Genomic DNA, 22,075 nt, shown 5'->3' on the forward strand with positions numbered 1-22,075 from the left:
TTCAAATAATGAGATGAAAAACATAAAATATTTTCAAATTAAGATACAATCAATTACATACATTTAAAGCACTCTCGGATATCTAAAATCGGGTCGAGTGGCGATGCTTCTCGTCAATATCTGGATCATCAGCATAATATGGAGGCAGATCAACCCATCCCTCTAACCAAGCGGCATTGTAGTCTTGTATGCTCAATCCTCGAGGAATGCGCGTCGGGTCATAAGAACTCTTAGATCTCTCGCTGAAGCTCTGGCTCTGAGAGGTGTCTTGATAAGGGGCCCATCCGAATATGCCGGCACCAAAATCCGACCTGTAAGACCCTCCGGGCTGCGCAGGGTAGTAGCCACCGGAAGATAACTCCGATGCACCATATCCATAGGCTGGCTGAGGCCGCGGATAATAGGAAGACTCGGAACTTGATACATCAATGGATCCGACTCCACATGAGAGGTCATCTGCAGCTGCATCCTGGCCTCTTGAACGACCTCGAGGAGCTCTTCTTCGATATGCAATGGTATCTGACCGGCCTATATCAGACGGCCTACCGTGGTCCGTATCTTGTGTAGCATGCGTAAACTGAGATTCACCGGTGTATCGAAAATCTTTCTCCGGCTGTGTTTCATAAGTAGTACCATACTGTCCTCCACTTCCTCCATGGCTAGTAGATCCATCACCACCAAAACCTTCATCGTTGCTGGTCCAAGTCTCCTCCTCGACACTCCATTGGGGCCCTTTCCTTTTCTTCTTTACTGGGATTGACGCCCTCCTGATCGAGTCGACTAGGTACTAGAGCGTCCTCGTCCTCGCATGAGAGGATCATCTCTCTGAACGGGAGCATCGTACCAGTCATGCGGTGACTGGCTCCCCTCTAGCCACGTCATATCAGCTGTAGGAGTGCGTGGAATGTTGCGCTCAGCCCATTGCTGTGGATCGACCATAGCCTCAGTGGCTATGATGCTGGCTGGTCGTCGAGGCGATCCTGACTCATCAAGCTCGGGCTCGTGCTGCTGGACCGCAAGCCAGTCGAGCATAGAATTATCATCATCTGTAAAAGTCCTATAGATGGGATCTGCATACTTGAGCTTCACTTCCTCCTGAATGCATTTTAGCCTCAACTGCAGATTGTAGTGCACATAAACTAGGTCATTGAGGCGTTTTTTGTGTCAAACGGTTCCTCGATTTGCTGTGGATAAGGCCAAAGGTGGACCAGTTGCGCTCACAGCCACTCAAGGAGACCGTTTGGAAGAGGATCCGGATAGCTATCCGCTTAAGATTTTTTACGGATCCGCCAAAATGAATCCACCATTCAACTGCAAAAATATTGAAGATAATTACATTTTACATATATGATGGCCTCATAGTTGAAGATAATTCAGATGCAGAGGTGTCTTGCAGATTTGTATTGTACCTGGATTCATAGTTGTCTTGCTCACGACAGCTGGTTGCTGTCCAAAACTATGGTTGCCCTCTCTAAATAATTTGGTCTGTAGAAAGAAGCTTGTTGTAGTAGGTCAATAATATAAGATCCAATATATTTACATATGTTACTAAATCATAGTTACCTCTTCTATACATGACGCGGCGACTTCTGGATCAGGCTCCATCTTATAAATAACATTACGCAGAGCATGAAGAAGTTCATCATCCATACCAATTCCACTCTCGTACTGAAATCGAGGATTTAGATAGTATGCTGCACATAGATGACACCATCTTAGTATAATTATACAAATATATCAATCAGTATAATTATCAATATTATCGCTTACCTGCTAGATGCAATTCCTAACCCATTTGGGCTCCCCACCACTGCTCAATGATGTCGATGTACTCCTGGGCATGGGCTACATCTGCCTCCATGATCTGAGCCTTTGCCTTCTCCATCATGTGATACAAAAAGCCCATCTAGGGATACCTCTCGCTATCTACGGCCCGTAGCACTTGATATAATGGTTTGATAGCCTTGACTATCGCATTGGCCCGCTGCCAGAATGACTGCCTATTTACCAAGTCTTCCATTCTGCTTCCTTCAGTGCCGGCCTGGGCATATCTACTTTCCTGCCACTCGGAACTGACAAACATCTGACGTAGGGCTCCTTTCTTCTCAATAAGGCTATCAAGTGCAATGTAATTCGTAACAAACCGTGTGACTCCTGGTCTAAGAATTTCTCTCCCTGCATATTTTCTCATTAATGAAAGAACCCAAGTATGGCTATAAATATACCTGGTGATGCGTTGGGCTATCTCCACCGTATGTTGCACCCTACGGATCTTTCCAATGTCCATCAGGATGAGGTCGATGCAATGTGCAGCATATAGGGTCCAAAAAATTTGTGGTCGCCGCTCCATCAAGACCTGCCCGGCCAACTTATATTGCGACCCGTTATCAGTGACGACCTGCACGATATTCTCCTCTCCAATCTAATCAATCACCTCCTCCATAAGTCTGAGGATGTAATTGGCGTTGTGCACCTTATCTGAAGCATCAACTGACTTATGGAAGAAGGTTTTCGTATCACAGTATGTCAGAAAGTTGATGATGGCCCGCTTTGTCGGACCGGTCCAACCATCACACATCAGAGTGAGCCCATATGTGGGCCACTTGCTCTTATATAAGCCAATCCAATTCTCTAGCTCCTTATTGTTGTCAAGAAGCTCACCGTAAATGTCCCTCGGGCCTGGAGGATCGACACCGGGACCGGCAGACTGTATGGCAGAAATGGCAGACTTGTCGTATGTATTGTCTGCAGCATTCGTTGGAATGTGGCTGAAGTGGAACCAGGATCCAATAGCTCGCCACATATCCTTCTTCTCCTTCTTCCACATTGTGTCTACCCTTTGCTGCTTCGAATCTCTCCTGGGGAAGGCATGCGGATCTACATCATGGATTGACGCACCTGGTGGAATCCCTCCGGAAGACTTCTTTCGGCCACCAAAACCACCCAGGATAGATGCAATCCGGCTACGTCCTCTGCCCTCGCCCTTCCTGACTGAGGTTGTCCTTTGAAACTCTGGATCTTGTCTGCTTCCACCAGAACCGGCGCCCGACTCGAAAAACGAGGGCCCAAATCGAGCCCGATGCCTCGCCACCTCCTCCTACTGCCACCGAATATCCAGACTCGCCCGCATGGCAGCCTGGATCTGTGCCTCCTCCTCATCTGGACCCTCGACCTTCTGTGACTCCATCAAGTGATAGGAAGGTGCTTCTGCAGCTTGGCGTTTCACCTCCGTTTTCTGCTTGGCAGCCCTCTCCTTAGCTGCTTTGATCTCAGCGAGGTTTTTCCTCATCAGTTGATGGGTGCTCGGTGGGCACTCCGAGCATGCAAATATCTCACGAGAATTACCGGCTAAGTGCTGCTTTAATCTGGTTACCCCTCCTCCTTTGAAGCACTTGTGGCAATAATTGCACTGAAACTGGTGCCGTTCACCGAGCATCTTCCCATGCTCCCAGCCAATATTATGCTCTTGGGGTTGCCCTCTCCTTGATGGCTCCATTCCTACGACCACATTAATTTTTTTCAATTTCTATTTTTTTGTAATTAAAAATTATTTTTAAAATTTTTTAATTAAATTATAAATTATATAAATTCTGTAAAAACAAAAGTTAATGTCACCATTAACATTGTCCATATATCGACAACATATAAAAAATTCAAGACGAAATGGAATCATTGAATCATTTCCTATTTTTTGGTAATTTTTGACTTAATTTTTTTTAAGCAATTTAAATGAAATATTAAAAAACCAATGTAGGGGAAAGAAATTTTACCTTATTTAGTTTTTGCTGGATTTTTCTTCAAGAAAAACGACGCTCTCCGACCCTTCTAATTTTTTTTCACACCTTTGTCTTTGCCTTTCTCTTCTTTTTCTCCTCTCTCTCTACCTTTCCTTCACCTAAGCTGATGGATTTATTTTTAGCATTCGGTCGGCTTTTATAGCCAACCGTTGAGCCACTGTGCACTTCGGATTTTGCTACAGCGCGGCACTTCGAAGTGCCGCATCGGCACCTTCGAAGTGCCCCACTGTGGCACTTTCGGAAGTGCCACACTGTGGCACTTTCGGAAGTGCCTTTGGCCAGTGCCTCTGGCCGGCGCAGCGTTGGCAATCCAATTTCAGCACCGAACCGGTGCGAACCGGGTTCGCACTGGTACGGGGGTCGAACCGATCGGTTCCGACCCATAATGGGTCGGAACCATTTTATACCCCTGCACCGGACCGGTTCCAGTCGGTACCGGTCCGGTCCGGTACGGGCTGAACCGACCGGTACAGGTCGGTTCAGCAGACCTTGCATCACATAGTTGGTTTTATAGATGTTATAGATAGGGGTGGCAATTTACTCTGCCTCATTAGCTATTCAGCCTGACCTGACCCAAATGGGGTAGGTTTTACCTGACTTGTTTAGAGTCAGCAGTGGGGGGTCTTGATTTCAAAACCCGATGCAAATCCGCAGAGGGTGCCAGTGCAGGTAATGGTAAAACCTATCCCAAGCCCAACATGAATATATATAACTCTATTAATCCCCTCCCTACCCTTTACCCAAGTTGCTCCACTTGCTCGTCCTGCGACTCCTATTGTCCGGTTGTCCCTCTATTTCCAACCAAACCCTAGCCGCAATATTGCACCCACTCTCCTGGCCAAGTTGATCGGATGCCAGTCGATTCGCCACCCCCTGCACCCAGATTTCTATCCACTAATTCGGTATTAGTTCGATTCTTTACTATTTTGTTGCTTTGTCTTGCTTTCCAATTACGATCACAAGTTCTTGCTTCAGTTCCCATAGAATTTCTTGATACAATTATGGATTCTTGCTTCAATTCCTACGCATTTGAGCTACTTCAATTTGTTCTTTTATTAATTTTTGACTTCATAGAGAACAATATTTTGTTTGTTGTGTTTCTATTATTGTGGAAAAATTGGTTTATTATGTTCTCTGTCTTAAACTCTTATTTTGTTTAATGTTATATGAAGTACTGAGGTTTACTTTTATATTCTTTTTATTTGTTTGATTTGTATAAAAAAAAAGAGAGAGAATTTTGTAGTTTTACTCAACCCGACCTATCCAACCCATTCTGTCTAACTCTACCTACCCCGCCTTGCCTCAAGGTGGATATGGGTATACGGTTCCTAATTGCAGGGCAGGTATAGACAATGGCCTACCCGACCCGTTGCCATCGCTAGTTATAGAAAATTGAAAAAAAATATATTCCAAGCAAGTTTTATTAGGCCATTAAAATACATCAGATTCTTTTAGTTTCTTACATTCTAGAGGTAAACAAGAGTTCAGCATAGATGAGCAACGAACGCATTCATCCATCAATAATTTGCACACCTTTAGAATCTGCCATAATCAGCATCAATTCGTTACATGTGAATTTCCAATCCAACTTGGATTCCTACAATAACCTCATAGCCAAATCACAGAGAACCAAATTGCCAAGTACTACCCAATACACATACCATAATTAAGAGTGACTTCCAGAAAAGGATTTAAATGATTAAGAGAGATGCAGGCCAACCAGTACATGTTTCAGCTTATGTCTTAAGATACTTAGACATCCAATATGAAGTGCTTTGAGCAATTCCAAACAAGTATCATGCAAGCATTCACAAACCCATGTGTGCGCATGTGGCCTTTTTTTCTTGGTGGTGGTGGGGGGGAGTTTTGGGGGGGGGGGGGGGGGGGGGGGGGTGGTGGGTGGGTATGGTGTTCTATGATTGCATGCATGTGCTAGCTTTTTACCCAAAGTATCCTACCATGCATTCTAATCACCATGCAAGAAAAGGACATTTTTTTCTCAAAAAATGAAACAAAAGGACATAAAGAAGACATCAGAGAAGGCTCATTGGAGGGGGGAAGGTGATTTTCCCACAAGCATAGAGATGAACAAATTTGTTACTGGAATATCCCACAATCATGTTCACAAGGATAAATGACAAAAATATGATCAGCATGTTTTACAAGAAATGAACTAAGCAAGCAACGATTTACAAGAAATCATATAAATTGGTACCTAGTACCTGACTAAAATCTTAAATGAAATAAATCCAGAATAAAAGAAGTCATAACTCTAACCATCTAATCTTTTATCATCCGAAGCTCAAATGAATTTTTTTCCTTGGGGGTGGGTGAGGAGGCTATAGGGTGTTGTGGTCGGAAACTTAAACAAAAAGTGAACCTAGATATAAATCTAAAATCAATGAAAAAAAGGTTAACTGCATACCTAGAAATCCACATCCTTGATACACCATTTTGGACCCTCCAGGCCATTTGCACTTTTTGGTGATAACATCTCCCCTTAAGAATCTTTTCGAATCAGCCATGAGAAGCACTGCCAAAGAGGGAGTTAAGCAAGAGGTTGCATAGGGTACACAAGATACTCACACTCGGTAAGGGAGAGTACAAGCAGCCAGCAGGTGAGAGAAAAGAGAGGGGTGAGCAATAGACAATGGAGAGAGTAGTAGTTGAAAGATGCCACTGAAAGCAGGTGATGGAAATAGGAATGTTACATGTAGATAAGAAAAAGAAGAGTTTAGGGAGGCAATGATGGGCAGGAGAAGGTAAAGAATTGCGCCCCATACAGGTGAAAGGTATATAAAGCTAATGGCAATCCATTGACAGTCAAAATCAAATCTTAGCAAGGATGCTGATCCTTTCTAATACATTACACAAAGGTCAAAGTAAATCATGCATTATTGTGATACATGAGGGGCCAAAGTTAAAAAAGAAAAGAAAAGAAAATGGATCCAAGAATTCGTTAGAGTCGACCGCATCATATTATAAGGGTCAACGCAAGATTCATTAACCTTAACAAACTCCAAATAAATAAAGAAGAAGATGCCTTCTAGAACCTCAATTCTTGCAGAAAAATGCATGAAGTTAAATAACAAAAGCCACAATTTTTTAGGCTGTCATAATATAGTCTGATAAGACAGACACACAGGTTTGATTGATTCAGGGACAGAGATTTACAGAAAAGGATTAAATTCTTGACAAACTCAACTTCAAAGCAAGGTCATTAATACATTCAAAGTGGAAAGAGTTTCTAGATATCTGCTTTCATTATGCTTCATTGTGCTTGAAGGCCTCATAATTCATAAGGTTATTTATGATATAAATGCTAACCATGCGATCATGATACTATGGTTCTTAGAGATTATTTCACACCTCAGCCAACCTATCAACCTACCACCTCAACCCCCCCTTCCCCCCCCCCCCCCCAAAAACCAAAAAAAAAACCTTCGAAAAAAGAGCTTCTTTATATTTACCACTATACACATTTTACGCATATATAATTTCTCACTTGTAGAACAATCAGGAATTGCTTCCAAGCTGACGTTTCGCTATCAATTAATTGATCAAAACTGAAGCAACCACTTTCACATTTATCTTATCAAGCTAGAACAATCAGGAATTGCTTCCAAGCTGACGTTTCGCTATCAATTAATTGATCAAAACTGAAGCAACCACTTTCACATTTATCTTATCAAGCATAGTGTTCTAGTTCCAAAGATTTTTTGCATGTTGCTATATATTATATCAAGGAATTACATGGTATGATAGCATCCTTCAAATTGACAAAATTTTTAAATATATTTCAAATCCATTTTAATTTAAATTAATGAATAACATTTTCTTGAAGTGTCATAATTACTCTACATAATTATGCTTGGCCCTAAACTTTCATAATGATTTGCAATTTTTCAACAAACTTAAAGAATTGTATCACTTCTCAAAGTAACTAGTCGGGAAAAAAGCCAAACTATGCACGAAAAAACACGAGGTTATTAAGGAGTTGGTACTGTGAATGTAAAATATAAAGAAAACTCAGGCAATTAACATTTTACTGGACATAATTTGTTTCTTATACCACTCCCATCATTCTATCATCCCCTGCAGCAAACATGCATCCATATAAGAGTAACTCAATTCATAAACAGTTGTCCACACGATAATTATTCAAGCATACAAAGAAAAAGGAAGCAGAATAAGAGACAGATGAAAACATGCTAATTTGCAAGCTAGGTGTAACACAAATTTTGTAAGTGGAATCAAGTATTTATTGCAAGCAGACGAGCCTGCTACAATTCATGCACCAAAATAACTAATGGTACATAATGAGTGAAAGTAACTTACTAAGTTATTCAGCATATCCTTTGACGTTTTCTGAAAGGACATCTTTTTGGGTGTTTTATCAACTAAAGAGGCAAGTCCATCTGGTTGCTGAAAGCAAAAAAGGCACTAACTTTGAAGATTACAAACATATATCCATGTACATAATAGGATCATAATCAAAAAAAATAGATTTCATTCATAAGAAACATCTTCAACTTTATTTCTCCATGTTAACGCAGATCCTTTAGGCCCAGCTTTGTTGCAAGAATTTTATCCCGGAGATGGAGATTTATCCCCATCTAGAACTTTTGTCCTGGGGATCAGCTATTTTTCTGTTTGGTTCATCTTTTTCCACTGTGGTTGCCTGGGGTAAGTATGTTAGGCTTGGGTTAATAAGAGGGGTGAGGGAGATAGAGAGAAAATCATCTTTCTAAACAAACATACAGCCCTTGCATTCTCAACCATCATTTAGCACAGAATGTGGACAAGCCTGCGCACCTAGGCATAGCTAATACTCATGTGGGCTTAGAATGGTCCAGCTTAGCCATCTCAAACTCACATATGGACTAAGGCCCGTTTGCCAAAGCTTTTGGCACTTTCTGGCCCTCAAAAAGTACTATTGGATGATATGATAATGTTTGATAAAAAATCGAAAAGGCTTTGCCAGAAAGCTGAAAAAGTCTACTTGAAAAAAGCTCTATTTTGGAGCTTCTCCCAAAAATGCTTTCTAAACAATGTTAGAAATCTATTTTGGTTTTAATAAAAAATTTCTGATTACCAAAACATCCACCAACAAATCTCACGATTACATCTTATATCATGTCATATCATATTATAATATATTATTATACTATAAATATAATATAATATAAGAATAAATTAATATTATATTATATTATATTATTACATTATAATAGTATAATATATTATATTATTGTAGTAATACATAATATATATTATATGATTAATAATATAAAAGATAATATATTAGATTCTATTACATTATATTATATCCTGTTATATGATTATATTATAATAATATTATATTATTATTAAATATATAAACAATAAGAAAAGATATGTGCTTGAGTAAGAAAAGATTTTATATATTATATTATTAATATTAATTATTCATTAAAATATATCGCAATAATTTATTATCTATTAAATAATATGATATTATATATATTATATTCTTTTTATATTATTTTTAATATTAAATCATATATTAATTATATATATTCATAATATATGTTATTGATATTATGTTATTACCGTTTATATTGTATATTATATCATATTTCATAATATATTATCAATGATATTATTTTCTTATCATAATATATTATGTTATATCTTATATACTATACAATTAAACTATTATAATTAATATTATTATAATTTCGACAGATGTGCCAGTATAAAGGGTATTTTGACATATGTAGAAAGTAAGAGGGGTATAGGTAGACCGAAAATCGCATGGAATATAGTAGTAAAAAAGGACTTCGTATCTCAACATCTTTTAAAAAATATAGCCCTAAACTGAGTAGAATGGAGAAATAGGATTCATGCAGCTGATCCCGACTAGTTTAGAGTAAAGCTTAATTGAGTTGAGTTGAGTTAATACTTAATAGTATTATAATTATTTTACTATTAAATATATTTTACAGTTATTATGTTATAAAATCAATATCATTAGATTATTTATTATATTACTTCTAGTTGCATTATTTTTTATCGTAATAATCTTATTTTTAGTACTAATATCAATAATATTATTACATAATATGTATGTTATAGATAATATAACTTAAATAATATTGATAACATATTATTATAGTAGAAGATTATATATTATTATAGTAATAATATTAATATGATTATATATTTATTTTTCAATAATATATTGTATATTATATGCAATGTATATTTGCATCGTTTTATTACCATTACAAAAAGTATTAATAATATTACTTACTAATATTATGATATTAATACTAATTTTATAATTATTCTGAAAATAAAAAATTATGATAAGCAAGGTTCACCATACCGGTCAATACCAGTACGTATCGACCGTACCCGTACTGAACCGGTACGCAGTATAAGGAACGTACCGACACTCGGTACATTGAATCGACTGTTGTAGGGGACATACCTACACTGCAATTGATGGTACTGATAAAGGGTTCGGTAACGAGACGACGAACCTTGGTTATAAGGTTAATTTTAATATCACCATACCAATAATATTAAAATTATGAAATACTACAACATATCATATTAAAATTATATAGTAAATACAATTATAAACTATATAGTGTTATATTATATTATATTATATTATATTATATTATTTATACATTATATTATTTAGATTATCATTATCATGATATTATATAATATAAATATAATTGAATCCTATTACTAATATTACAAGTATTAATATAATAATATTATTAATATTGTAATATTAATGTTTTATATTAATATTATTAAATATTATTATTAAATATAAAAACATATATTATTATATATGTTAATATCGATATACTAATATTGCTATTAGGTCAGTTTCATTGCCTAGGGATTTACTTGACCTATCCAAACATAGGAATCAAACGAATCATTCCTGACAATTCCTAAGAATAGATTTTATGGGAATGGTTTTCCCATTCCTGCTTTGCATTCCTAACAACTGAACATGGCCTTAGGGGTAACTGTGGTCTTGCAAGCCATTTTATTCACGAACTAGGTAGGAGGTGGTTATCTGAGGTTCCAAGCCACTTCAAACTCTCTCATGGATCGAAGTATGACTGCTAATTATTTCATCTCCAACATGTGAAAATATAAGTGCTAATGAGACAATAAATTAATCTATAAATAATGCAAAAGAAAAAATGCAATCAGTTTGACACTTCATGGGAGCTAAATTCAATTAGAAATCAATAACCTACAAAGACTTATGTACCATCACTAAACTGCAAGTCATAAGAACCAAAATGAGAAAAATAACAAACAAGAGATGACCCCACATTGTTAACAATTAAAAATCCTTCTTACTTCATCTTCAAGTGAAATAATTGGAGATATGCAAGAAAGCAAAAAGAAAGTATTATGACCATCAAACCTAAGCAAGAGAACAAGAAAAATAAAGACCAAAGCATTCCCAAAATGGCAATAAAACTAAACAAACAAAATTATAAGAACTTGAAACATATTTTTATCATGCATTTTGACATTGAAATAGGAATTTTGCAACTTGCTTAGCAAAGACAATACCCTCAGAAGTTCTTGAAAAAGAAACATTATTTTACGAGTTTGATAGATATAAATCAGCAAGCCACAAAATACCAGGCTACCAGCAATAGAGAAAGATAAACAATTTTCTTAAGGCTAACATAATAAACATATTAAAATATTATTTGATTCTGCTAAACTGCATGTAATATTAAAATGTAAACTCTTTTCAATAGATTTGAAAAAGAAAGTCAATAGCAGGGTAGAATTTAAGTTTCTACACTTCTGTACTGTCACAGAAGCTCTTCAAGAGTAGAAAGTGGCTTATAGTCCAATCAAAGTCACTATGTATGGCTGGTATATATGGCAAAGCTTGTGTACACATTTTTTTCAACTGTTTTACTCACTTTGAAGAGTAAGTATTAGATGTTGTAACTCGTCATTAACAATACTGAAGTAAAGCACCAAAAGTTCTCAAGACAAACAGAAGTTCAGAAATTTTAAAGGAGAAGGGGAGACACTGCTGTACATGATATTTTTATTGGGGATTATAAGACATGATCACCATCAAATGATGCCAATGAGAATTAGACTCTACCACCAAAGCTTTCAAACAAATTGAAGTCAACTTTCATAACAAATATCTAAATGTTCAAGTAGAAAGGACATGAACTTTCAGGAGCCTTCTAGTATTATGTTATAACTCCAAAAGAACTCATCGAAATCATGATCTATTTTTCATTTCCAATGATTTCGATAAAATTCAACATTTCTTCTATGTTTCATGTTTTTAGAAGCAGAATAAAATCTCAGCATTGACACAATCATTTGATAATGTATGATGTTTTTTATATGAAACTGATACACCATGAAAGAATCCTTAGTTAAAACCTTGTCTGAAACTAAATTTATGCATTGAGGCATAAGAACGTCATATAATACTTAAGAACACTGTACATATAATGCTTAGCAGAATAGACGATATAATCAGAATTTTTTCTAATAGATAGGAATTATACTTGAAAATTCTTTTTTATTAGCAAATGCAATACTTAATTGACCATATGTGAGCCTGAAACATTATAAGAAAAATATGGATGAACTATCATTAGCTTTAAAATTTTCTTTCTGGAAGAAGGTTACTTTCAAAAATCAAGGTTTAAAAAACAGTGTCTTGATTATTTATGTTCTTAAAAAAAGAGGAAGATTTGATGGATAGAGAAATTGACCACCAAAATTCTAATTGATTTGCATTCTTGTGATTATCACAATATTGACATTTAATCCTCCTAAAAAGATTACATTATGCATGACAGGCAAATTAGACATGATTATGGCATAAGAAAAACATAAAAAGACAAACCACGTTGTGTATGGCCACTAAATTTTCTATCAAGTTACAGTGTTAAGGTAAGAAGAGGCAAAAGGCATATGAAAATAGTCTTGTTTTCCCAATAACCAGTTTAACATATTCAAAATCCAAAGTAAAAGAGCTCTAAGAACAGGATATAGTAAATCTACAAAAGAACTAATGATCCACATATTTATTGCAAGAACTTCTTACAGCAAGCTAGTAGATGACGATACAATGGGAATGGGTGTATTGGTATCTCACCCGAAAAGGACAAGGCGTTAGGGTTCCAAACAGATCATCTTTCAAGTCAGCTGCATTCATGGAGTATAAAGCATTTTTCAGTCCACGAGAAGCGAGATACTCCTCTGTTTCTTTATGGAGAGAGTAACCTTTGTACACACTGACAGAGGGATCAGATACCTATATGAAAAGAAATCACCAATACATATTAGGAACTTTTAAATACCCAGAAGCATTATATACACTACTGTGTGAATTGATTGCAACAGTTTCTGGCCATCGTATATCTCTAGAGACAGGTTACATCTACTTTGCAAGATGAACAAATCGCTAACTTGCCAACAAAACAAGCTTCATTTATAGGAACTGGGGGAAGTGCTCGTAGCTGTACTAACTACGATTACATGAATACATTAGCAAGAAAAATGAGCATTTATTAGATCTTATTTCATAGGTACCTGCTGATGATAACAATAAAACACTTGGGCTGGATAAGTGGAATAGCAAAACCATTAATCATCTAATCCTTCAGCAACTTTGAAACAAAAATGGGTTTATTATGGATTCATATGATGAGTGCCCCACCTTTAAGTCTCGGATGTCTAGAGCCTTCACCATTATCTTATATTTTCAGTTGGAAACAGATAGTTTCACCTACATACTGATTATTATGTTCTAGACAAAGCTATATACCTATTGTTAACATAAGATATAACTAGATGTAGGAATGTCTAGAACTCTTAGTTCTTCCACTTCCTTCACATCCCCTGCTCCTCTATTATGTCTCCTCAAGCCCCATCTTACTTCCACCTGCCACCAGTTTCCGCCACTTCCACCCCCGCCCCCGCCCCGCCCCCTCCCCCCGAAAAAAAAAAAAAAAAACAAACCTCCAACCACCACAAAAATGGGGGTCTATCTGTGAACCCATCTGATCAACCACTGCAACCCTGCCTCACTCTTCCTTCCTCCATGTTCCTCCTCTCCTCCTCCCCCACTTACCATCCCCTTTATCGTCCATATGCTTCCTCTTCCATCACCTGCCCTCCCCTTCGCCCAACCTCCAACATGCATCCCCTACAATCACTGACCTTTCTCACGTCCAACAAATGCTTCCACTTCCCCACTCAGCTCCCCTTCCTCTAGCCTCTACCTCACAACGTCTACTGACAAGCTATAACTTCCTACACCCTCCTCTTAAGCTCTCAATCCTCTACCATCCATCCTTTACCCTGTACCCAGCTTCTTTTCTGATAATAGACAAACCCTAACGAAAACTGCAATCAGGATGCAATCTAAAACCCAAGCTTAAACCCATAGGTTTTGTCACCTTCTTATTCAGTTATTTGAATCCTATCATATCCTTCAGGCTTACATCCAAATATCTCACGGATCAAAACCATATATAGCCTAAATTGTAATAATTCCATACTATTTAAGTATTTACTCCATAAAATTATGCAACTTTATAGACATTAACACAGTGATCTACAGCTCACACTTGCCCACCATAAAGCACATGCATAAAGAATCAACTTTTATATAAAAGAAGCAAGAGAGAGAAAGAAATAATACATATTCTCACTACAAATAAAAATTTGGTTAAGCCCACATATACTTTGTCTACCCAATACAAAAAATGAATTGGTAACACCTAATTTTAAGCATCAGAATACTCATCTCGTTCTTTCAAAAGTTAAACAATACAATCTCTCGCAAGCCAACCCCTTTGATTCAAACAGCAAGGTTCGCCGTACCGATACCGGACCCCGTACCGGTGCCGCACTAGCATAGTGTCGGTACGGTATGATATGAATTTTTTTTTTTGCATACCGAGTATCGATACGCCACCGGTACCAGTACTGATACTGAACCGATACAGTACGGTATGCCTGGTACCGTCCAGTATGGTACGGTATGGCATACCATGATTCAAAGGGATAAAAATGAGAGACTCTTGGAATTCTTTGTAGTTTTACAAAACACAGTCTTCATAATCCCTTCATGGGTTCTAGATTATAATAAATACAAAATACAGAAAAGAAATATCTGAAAAAAAAATGTAGAGACTGAGTTTCAAGAAAAGAAAGAGACAAAGGAAAAGAAATAAAGTGAAGGGATGCTGAACAGAATGAGTGGCATGAATGACATTTTTCTGTAATCTATTAATCGGGGTGGCCAGTTAAGAAGGCAAAAAGATTAGAATTACTTCCTAAAGTGATCAGCAACTGCTAGCATTTTGTAAGTAGGGAAGATGCTCCCATTATATATGTGGAATTGCAGTTCTATTACAAGGGCCACCATGAACAAACATAATGCTAATATAAAGCTGATCCATCATTTGGGCCCAAAATATTTTCTAACAATAATTCAGGAACAATAAAAGTGGGAAAAATAAGAGGAGATAGTGATTCAAACATAACAAGAAGAATTTAAGTAAAACAGTCGGTGAACAATGTAAAAATAATGTATAGAGTGAAATAATGAAGAACCATGGTCTGCTATACCACCTCGTACGGGATATAACGTACCATATCGGGAGAAAACTGATAAGACACTTAACTTCAAGCCGGTACAAGCTTGGTACCGAGACATACCGCCCCATATCAAGGTGTACCGACCTGTACCAAGGTGTACTGAGGTACATACCAGTCCGTACAGAGGTGTATCGGCCTGCATCGAGGTGTACCGAGATAAAAATTAAGCAAAATAGTTAGAGAGCTATTTCGGTACAGGGGTGTATCATACTGTATCGTACCAAATCGATAAGATACCGACACGGTACTTGATATCGAGATTGTGGACTTTGTGAAGAACAAACTGCAAACAAGCATGATGCTTCAAATTTGAAGAAGAGAGAGAAGTCTCAAGCTTTTTGAAGAAGAGAGAGAAGTCTCAAGCTTTCACCAGGAAAGCTCGACATTGATTACTTTCATGCCAGCCAGAGACATCGAAAGAGAATTGATTTTAGAAATTCTGCTTGTAGTAAGTTCTTCAAAGCATTTCAACCATATCAATGAGAAGACAAGGAGAATCCCCATAACAACTAAAAATGTGAACGAATGAATTCATTTCTGACTTATGCTCATTATTCAAGCTGCAAAATCAGCCATCGTACACCATATGGTCCTACAAGCATCAGTTATAATAACTTGTTTGGTAGTTCCTCATGCATATGATTTATGAAAAGACCAAACAATTAAGATGATTGAAATATTGTGAAGCATAAATTCAAGAAGAAACATGTCCAAACAAAAATTTCAATTATACACTAGTTACAAGATATGAAGGTAAAAATTTAAATAGAACTTTCAGCAAAAAAAAAATAAATAGAAAAACTTAAATGTAGCAGACAAAAACATTAAAATTATTTGGAGTGCTATATATAGTACCAATAAGCTAACTTGAGCTTGACAATCACTTAAACTATTGTAGAGACCAATGATATCCCCTTTCCGAACAACGTAGAATGCATTACTTTCTTCCTCCATTGATGGTTGCGGCTTCACCTCTGGCAATCGCAGTCTCTTTGAATGCCGAGCAGAGAAGCACTGAACACGAAATCCCATCAAGATGAAATCTAATTTAAGTACTTTAATGCCAGCATGCCGTATGCTGCTTTTCCATGATGTACTAGAAAAGCCATATAAAGAACTTCTCATGATGACACGACTCCCATGTGAAAATAGAGCTGCAGAAGATACATACGAAATGCAGTTCATCACGGAGTTTCCACTAGCTACAAAGTTCACATAGGGGAATAATAAAATTAGAACCAAAAAACCATCATAGCTCAAAGAGAACAAAGATATTCTATATTTCAGTAAATTATACTGTAGCAGTATTGAGCTAGACAAATAAACTGAGATGGATAGGAATTGCATGCAAGATTAAGACAGTCTAAAAGAAATGACGTGTCTAAAGAAAGCATACTTGAACTTCCTTTCATACTCTGTAGAACAGGGTCAAGTAAAACAAACTAGCGACCTCATTTACATAGATGGAAAGAAAGTGAAAAAGGGGGTACAAGTTCAAAGACAGCAGCACAGTACTACAGCAACAGGCACAACTTAGCACTAAGAGTTTGTTGGGTCACTGAGAAAGCTACAGGAGAAAGTTACAGGAGAATTTTTCTGTCCGATATTTCACAATTATTGAAAAATCTGGAGAGTGGAAAACAAGAAGAAATTAAGAGCCTTCACAAGGACTGAAAAATTTTCCCTCTTTTTTTTTGGGCGGTGATTTTTGAGAGAGAACAGCAGAAGTTGTATCGATGATGATAACTCACTCACATGTCTAACACATAGAAATATATATCAACTAAATAGATAGATAACTTCCCATTCACAAGGTTAATCTTAATGTAGGTGAGAGCAAAATCTGAGAGAATGAACAGAATAGTGCATCAAGTTTAAGCCTCACAAGACTTACTATTTTATGAAGTTTCACCTAGGCAAAGTTCTGCATTTTAAATACTCGAAAATGCTCCAAGGTTCAAGATGTTATCTCTGGGTTAGCAGGAATATGACAATAAGAAACACTATCTTTTGAAGAATGGGCAAATGTGATGGCTGAGATTGACTGTTTGAAGGTGTTTTATGATGTGAAACAAAGGATATCTGCCGGCCTACATCAAGTATGTATTTCTGATATATTTTCCTTCGAACACTTGGTGGAAAATTGTGGACCGAAGTTTAATTTTAGCTTTTATAAACAGATATATTCAATTTACACTCTCTCTCTCTCTCTCTCTCTCTCTCTCTCTCTCTCTCTCTCTCTCTCTCTGTGGCCTTACCAGCCATGCTAATTTCCCAACTACCTGTGACTTTCTGTTGGTTCTAGTACCCTCAAACAGTCAACTTCAATCTTCAAATTTTGCAGTTCTTCACGAGTTGGTGCTATGCATGCTTCTTGTCACATTTCAGTAAACATGCAGAAGTATCACAATCTGAAGGCATTTGCAAGAATTTAAACTGTAAAGTTCCATACAGTCAGAACATCACAAAACAAATGAATTTCATGGGACACAGACTTTGATGTGCTCTTCTGCTTAAACCTCTGAAAGCTTGCAAGGATTCAATATTTTTCACCATCACACACACACATTAGGAATAACCCCACAAAGAGGTTCAAAACCATTGTAGACAAAAAAATGCTGAACTTTTATATGCCCTAGAATCCGTACGTCATCAGTGGTACCATTATTCAAAGCAATTAACTGGCTTTCCACCAATGTTTCAATCATACAACATCTTAATAATTACTTAAGAAAAATTCTTCTCTGACATGTTGGGGCCGGAGGAAGGGGGGGTGGTTTGTGGAAGTTAACATTTGGAAAGTTTAAAACTTTAAATTCTTTTAAATATCTCACTCACCATCATCAAAGGGACAAGTGCACAACAAAATATCCTTCCATACCTCCCATGGTCCACATATTTCCACAAAGTACAAACCTAGTAGGAAGCATGTCTAGTAGTTTACAAAATTCATGTTTTCCAATATTATACATCTTTAAACAATCTACTTATATTGTCTGACAACAATTTAGATGAAGGGTTTAAGTCCCTCCAAAGCAAAACAGTACCATCGTTTCTGTACTATTCCAACAAGAAACCAGGACCTGGGACACCTATGGGACAGTGGTTCTCTTTAACCGGGATGTTCCTATCATCCCAATTCATCCCGACATTAGGGATGCATCAGGACAGCAAGACTAACCGGGATGGACTGAGATGCAATTTTCTCTTTTCTTCTTATTATTATTGGTTGTTTCACTATGTTTTGACCATATCATCCCTACCTAGTACTGTACTGTACCAAGATTTAAACCCTTGATATTGCCCATAGAAGATTTCTGATGAATTTGTCTAAACAAAAAAAAAAAACAATGATCAACCAGCGAGAATGTAAATACAAGAAATATAATTATTCTTGTGACCCTACTTAATTATTGATTGATCTCATAGTGTTCAATTACTGATTTGCTTTAAAATTCTCATCCAATTCCAGCTTCTCTTAAACTCGTACTATTGCATAATGGACATATTGCTAAAAATAGATTCCGCCATGCTAACAAATTTTACATAACTAACTCATACTACTCTAGCTATAATCTAAAAGAATAGATTTAGACATGCTAAGAAATAAAAAGACATCTGCCGCAATAGAAACAGGTAATCTATAGATTAAATAAGACAAAATGACAAGATAACACTTATCAACAAAACAGATATGCATGAAATACTTTCAAAAGAGTTATATGCATAGATAAACTCCAAAATGAAAGAAGCAGCAAGCAGGCAAACAAGAAAGAAAGAACGAAAGAAAGGTCAGGCAGTATGAACATAGCAAGATTACTGATCAAAATATTAAACCAAGGCATGAAGTTAACCCATCCTTTGAAATTGAAACCCATCCTCCTGTGACTAAAACATTCAAAGATGGCATTCATATCATAAACTTCATTTTATCCCTTCAATACCATGATACCGTGATTAAAATGGGTCCGGTTGGCCTCCCTGAGACATCCCAAAATCATATATAATTTACTTCAAACAGATATTTGGATCTTCAATTACAGAACCAAAAAATATTGTTGTATCTAAATCCAAAATTAAGAAAAAAGGGGGGGTGAATCAAATTCTAATTCCAACCCTGAGGACTTCTATATCTTGAAGGTGCTTGAACCTATGCTATGTGACACTTTTGCTGCATTTATAACATCTTCTAGACCTTCAAAATGACACTTGATGGTGGCTCTGATGCATCTTGATCATTGATCTTAAGATGTTAGCTGCCAACTGTATGTCACGGTAAATTGATTGTTGGAATTTTAAGATCTTATCAATACACACATGACAAGCATTTGGATGGATAAAGATGGTCACATAATTGTTTACATGTAAAATCACTTTCATGAAAGAGAATGTTTAATAAGAACTATTGTCTGCAAATTGTGATGGCTCTTCTATGGTTTCTGGTGGAAAGTTTATTTTTCCTTTGAAAAGAATCAAGGAAGCATCATGATAACAAGCATGAAGTGCTTTGTCATTCTTCTTGTCCCCCTTAAAGGATGCGAGCTAGATGATTTAATTGGTTAAATATTTCAGGCCTACTTTGAAAACCACACTTTGCCTGAAGCAGACTTAAATTTGGATGGGTCACTTCCCTTGCCTCTACCCCTGACAATTTGCATACAAAAAAACTAGTGGTAAAATGTGTTCACATAATTAGTATTCCAACATTTTCATGCATTTATTTTTAAATCAGACAATATTTATTCGTTATTGTATTGTAACCATACTAAGCTTTCAAGCTGCAATTATATATGTTTTTTTTTATTGTTTTCTCTAACACATCTTTATGCATGCCTTCTCTTCTGCACATTCTGGGACTGTCCAGTTTATCTTCTTTTCTATTACTCGGGAAAATTTTGCAGGTTACTTTAAAAAAAAAAGAGCAATGAACAATGAAAGGATGGGAAACCCTTCAAATTGAGAAATTTTGCTGATATGCAACTAAACTGTAGAATGTTTGCATAGCTTCCTGAGTAAATCCAGTTCATCGGTGAAGACAGATTCAGTTATAGTTTGATGGAATACGACTTGGTTGGTTGTCTTCCAGACATTGTAACATACAATACATGGCTTGCTGCATACTGTCATTCTATTAGGGAGGCAGGTTTAAGACTTGTTGTCATGCCTTGCAACACCATGATTGATGAGGTTGCTCATTGTTGCCTTCAACAAACTCCCGGCCCCAGGTTCTTTTTGAAGCGATGTTGCAAATTGGAATCGTTGTTGTCTTGTAATTTGATTATTAATGGGCTTCGCTTGTCTGTTTGGCTGGGTGAAGCAAGAAGGATTCGCACCAAAATGCCGTGATAAAACAATTACTAGATGTTGCTATAGATTCAGACGATTTGAGCTAGGATTTGAGATATTATCAGAGATACAAAAGGAATCTTTTGTGTTACCTATCTGAACCAGTTGGAAGCACGTCCAAAATGTTGGACCTCTAATAGCAACCGGACGACTAGTCGCCAGCCCCGACCTCCTCTCACCTGTAAAATCAAGGAAAAATGAATCAAGTATTTTAAACCTAGGAGCTCAAATTAGAAGATCAGAGAGATCGGGGAACCTACGGAGAGGATGGAGGAGAGCTCCGGGAGGGGGGGGGGCTGGCCGGAGGTGGGGATCGATAGACGGAGAGGAGCGGAGCGGAGCTTCTCAGAGATCGGAGCGAAGCACGGCGATAAGGGCTTGGGATGGAGGTCGGAAAGCCGTGGAGGTCGCGGATTGATGTCGGCAAGGGGAGGATGGAGGAGAGCTCGGGGAAGACGGAGGGAGCTCGGCAACGGCAAGGGCGAGGAGGAATGGAACAGATGAAGGCGGCGTCAGGTCCGAACGGACGTGCGTCTCCACTCCGTCATCACTCATCAGGACGCCCGGCTCTCAAAGTTCCATCGTCAATCCGACGGCCAAGAGCGCGCAAAATACTTAATATTTTTCTGCGCGAAGGATGCGATTGGCTTGATCGTCGAGGCCCAAAATAATAGTAACCGATAGTTGCCAATTCTTCGGCACTTCAGTTTCTGAAATGAAGCTGAAGGCAGCATCGGCTGAGCTATGCTCGGTATATACTGCAGGCCAGCATAGTTATATTGGAGGGCAACTTGGTCATTGTAATTGGTTGGATTTAGGATGGCTCCGATGACAATAGTGGAAGTCACCCCATAGTTTGGAGTATTTGGGTTAGGATAAGTATTGGTATGGTCTTTCAGGTTAAATATATGATTAGAGAGGTAAACGGGGCTACGAACATGATGGCTTGATATATGACTAGTTATTTTGAGGCACCTCGTGTGTTAATGAGGGAGAGTTGTCTAAAACGCTCCGGAACTTATTATTCTCCGTTGTTATTGGATATCTGTGCTCCAATTATATGCACCATTAGCTTTAGCGGAAAAAAAAAAAGCTTCAACGTACACATCCCTATCCAAATCCAAAATCAACCCACCCACAGCCCGACACCTGTTACCTATCTGCACAGCCATCCGGCCCATCTTAATCAAGACGCAATCATGGCCGTACATTAACGGGAAAATAGCAGTTAGAATGATCTGGCCGCA

At 37.4% G+C, this 22,075-nt stretch overlaps 1 protein-coding gene and 1 long non-coding RNA gene across 19 annotated transcripts in view; both read right to left on the reverse strand.

The window, feature by feature from the left end:
- The window catches only part of LOC103703834 (uncharacterized), a 35,608-nt gene extending 13,999 nt beyond the window's left edge, over positions 1-21,609 (reverse strand). For 3 of the 18 annotated variants that reach the window (XR_003384990.4, XR_016395684.1, XM_089923802.1), the window contains exons 1-5: positions 21,089-21,557; positions 20,921-21,007; positions 16,338-16,684; positions 12,970-13,128; positions 8,136-8,222 (exon numbers count right to left, since the gene is read on the reverse strand). Coding sequence is in view for 13 of the 18 variants with exons in the window: in XM_089923802.1 (XP_089779928.1) it covers positions 8,136-8,222; positions 12,970-13,128; positions 16,338-16,667 (576 nt within the window). In the remaining 5 variants the exon portion in view is untranslated. Of the gene's footprint in view, positions 1-8,135; positions 8,223-12,969; positions 13,129-16,337; positions 16,685-20,920; positions 21,008-21,088 lie in introns of all 18 variants that reach the window. The other 15 variants (XM_026803323.4, XM_026803322.4, XR_003384991.4 and 12 more) reach the window with 14 other exon arrangements.
- LOC149753242 (uncharacterized) lies at positions 14,045-16,330 on the reverse strand. The gene is made up of 2 exons (XR_016395685.1): positions 15,704-16,330; positions 14,045-15,618 (listed from the first exon to the last, which is right to left on the reverse strand). It is a non-coding gene; the product is annotated as an uncharacterized LOC149753242 (long non-coding RNA).
- Positions 21,610-22,075: the final 466 nt, after the last annotated feature.

The sequence above is a fragment of the Phoenix dactylifera genome, chromosome 6 (assembly GCF_051530095.1).
Source record: "Phoenix dactylifera cultivar Ajwa chromosome 6, Ajwa_hap1_PhDact_Kaust_v1.1, whole genome shotgun sequence".
In the NCBI taxonomy this organism is placed as follows: domain Eukaryota; kingdom Viridiplantae; phylum Streptophyta; class Magnoliopsida; order Arecales; family Arecaceae; genus Phoenix; species Phoenix dactylifera.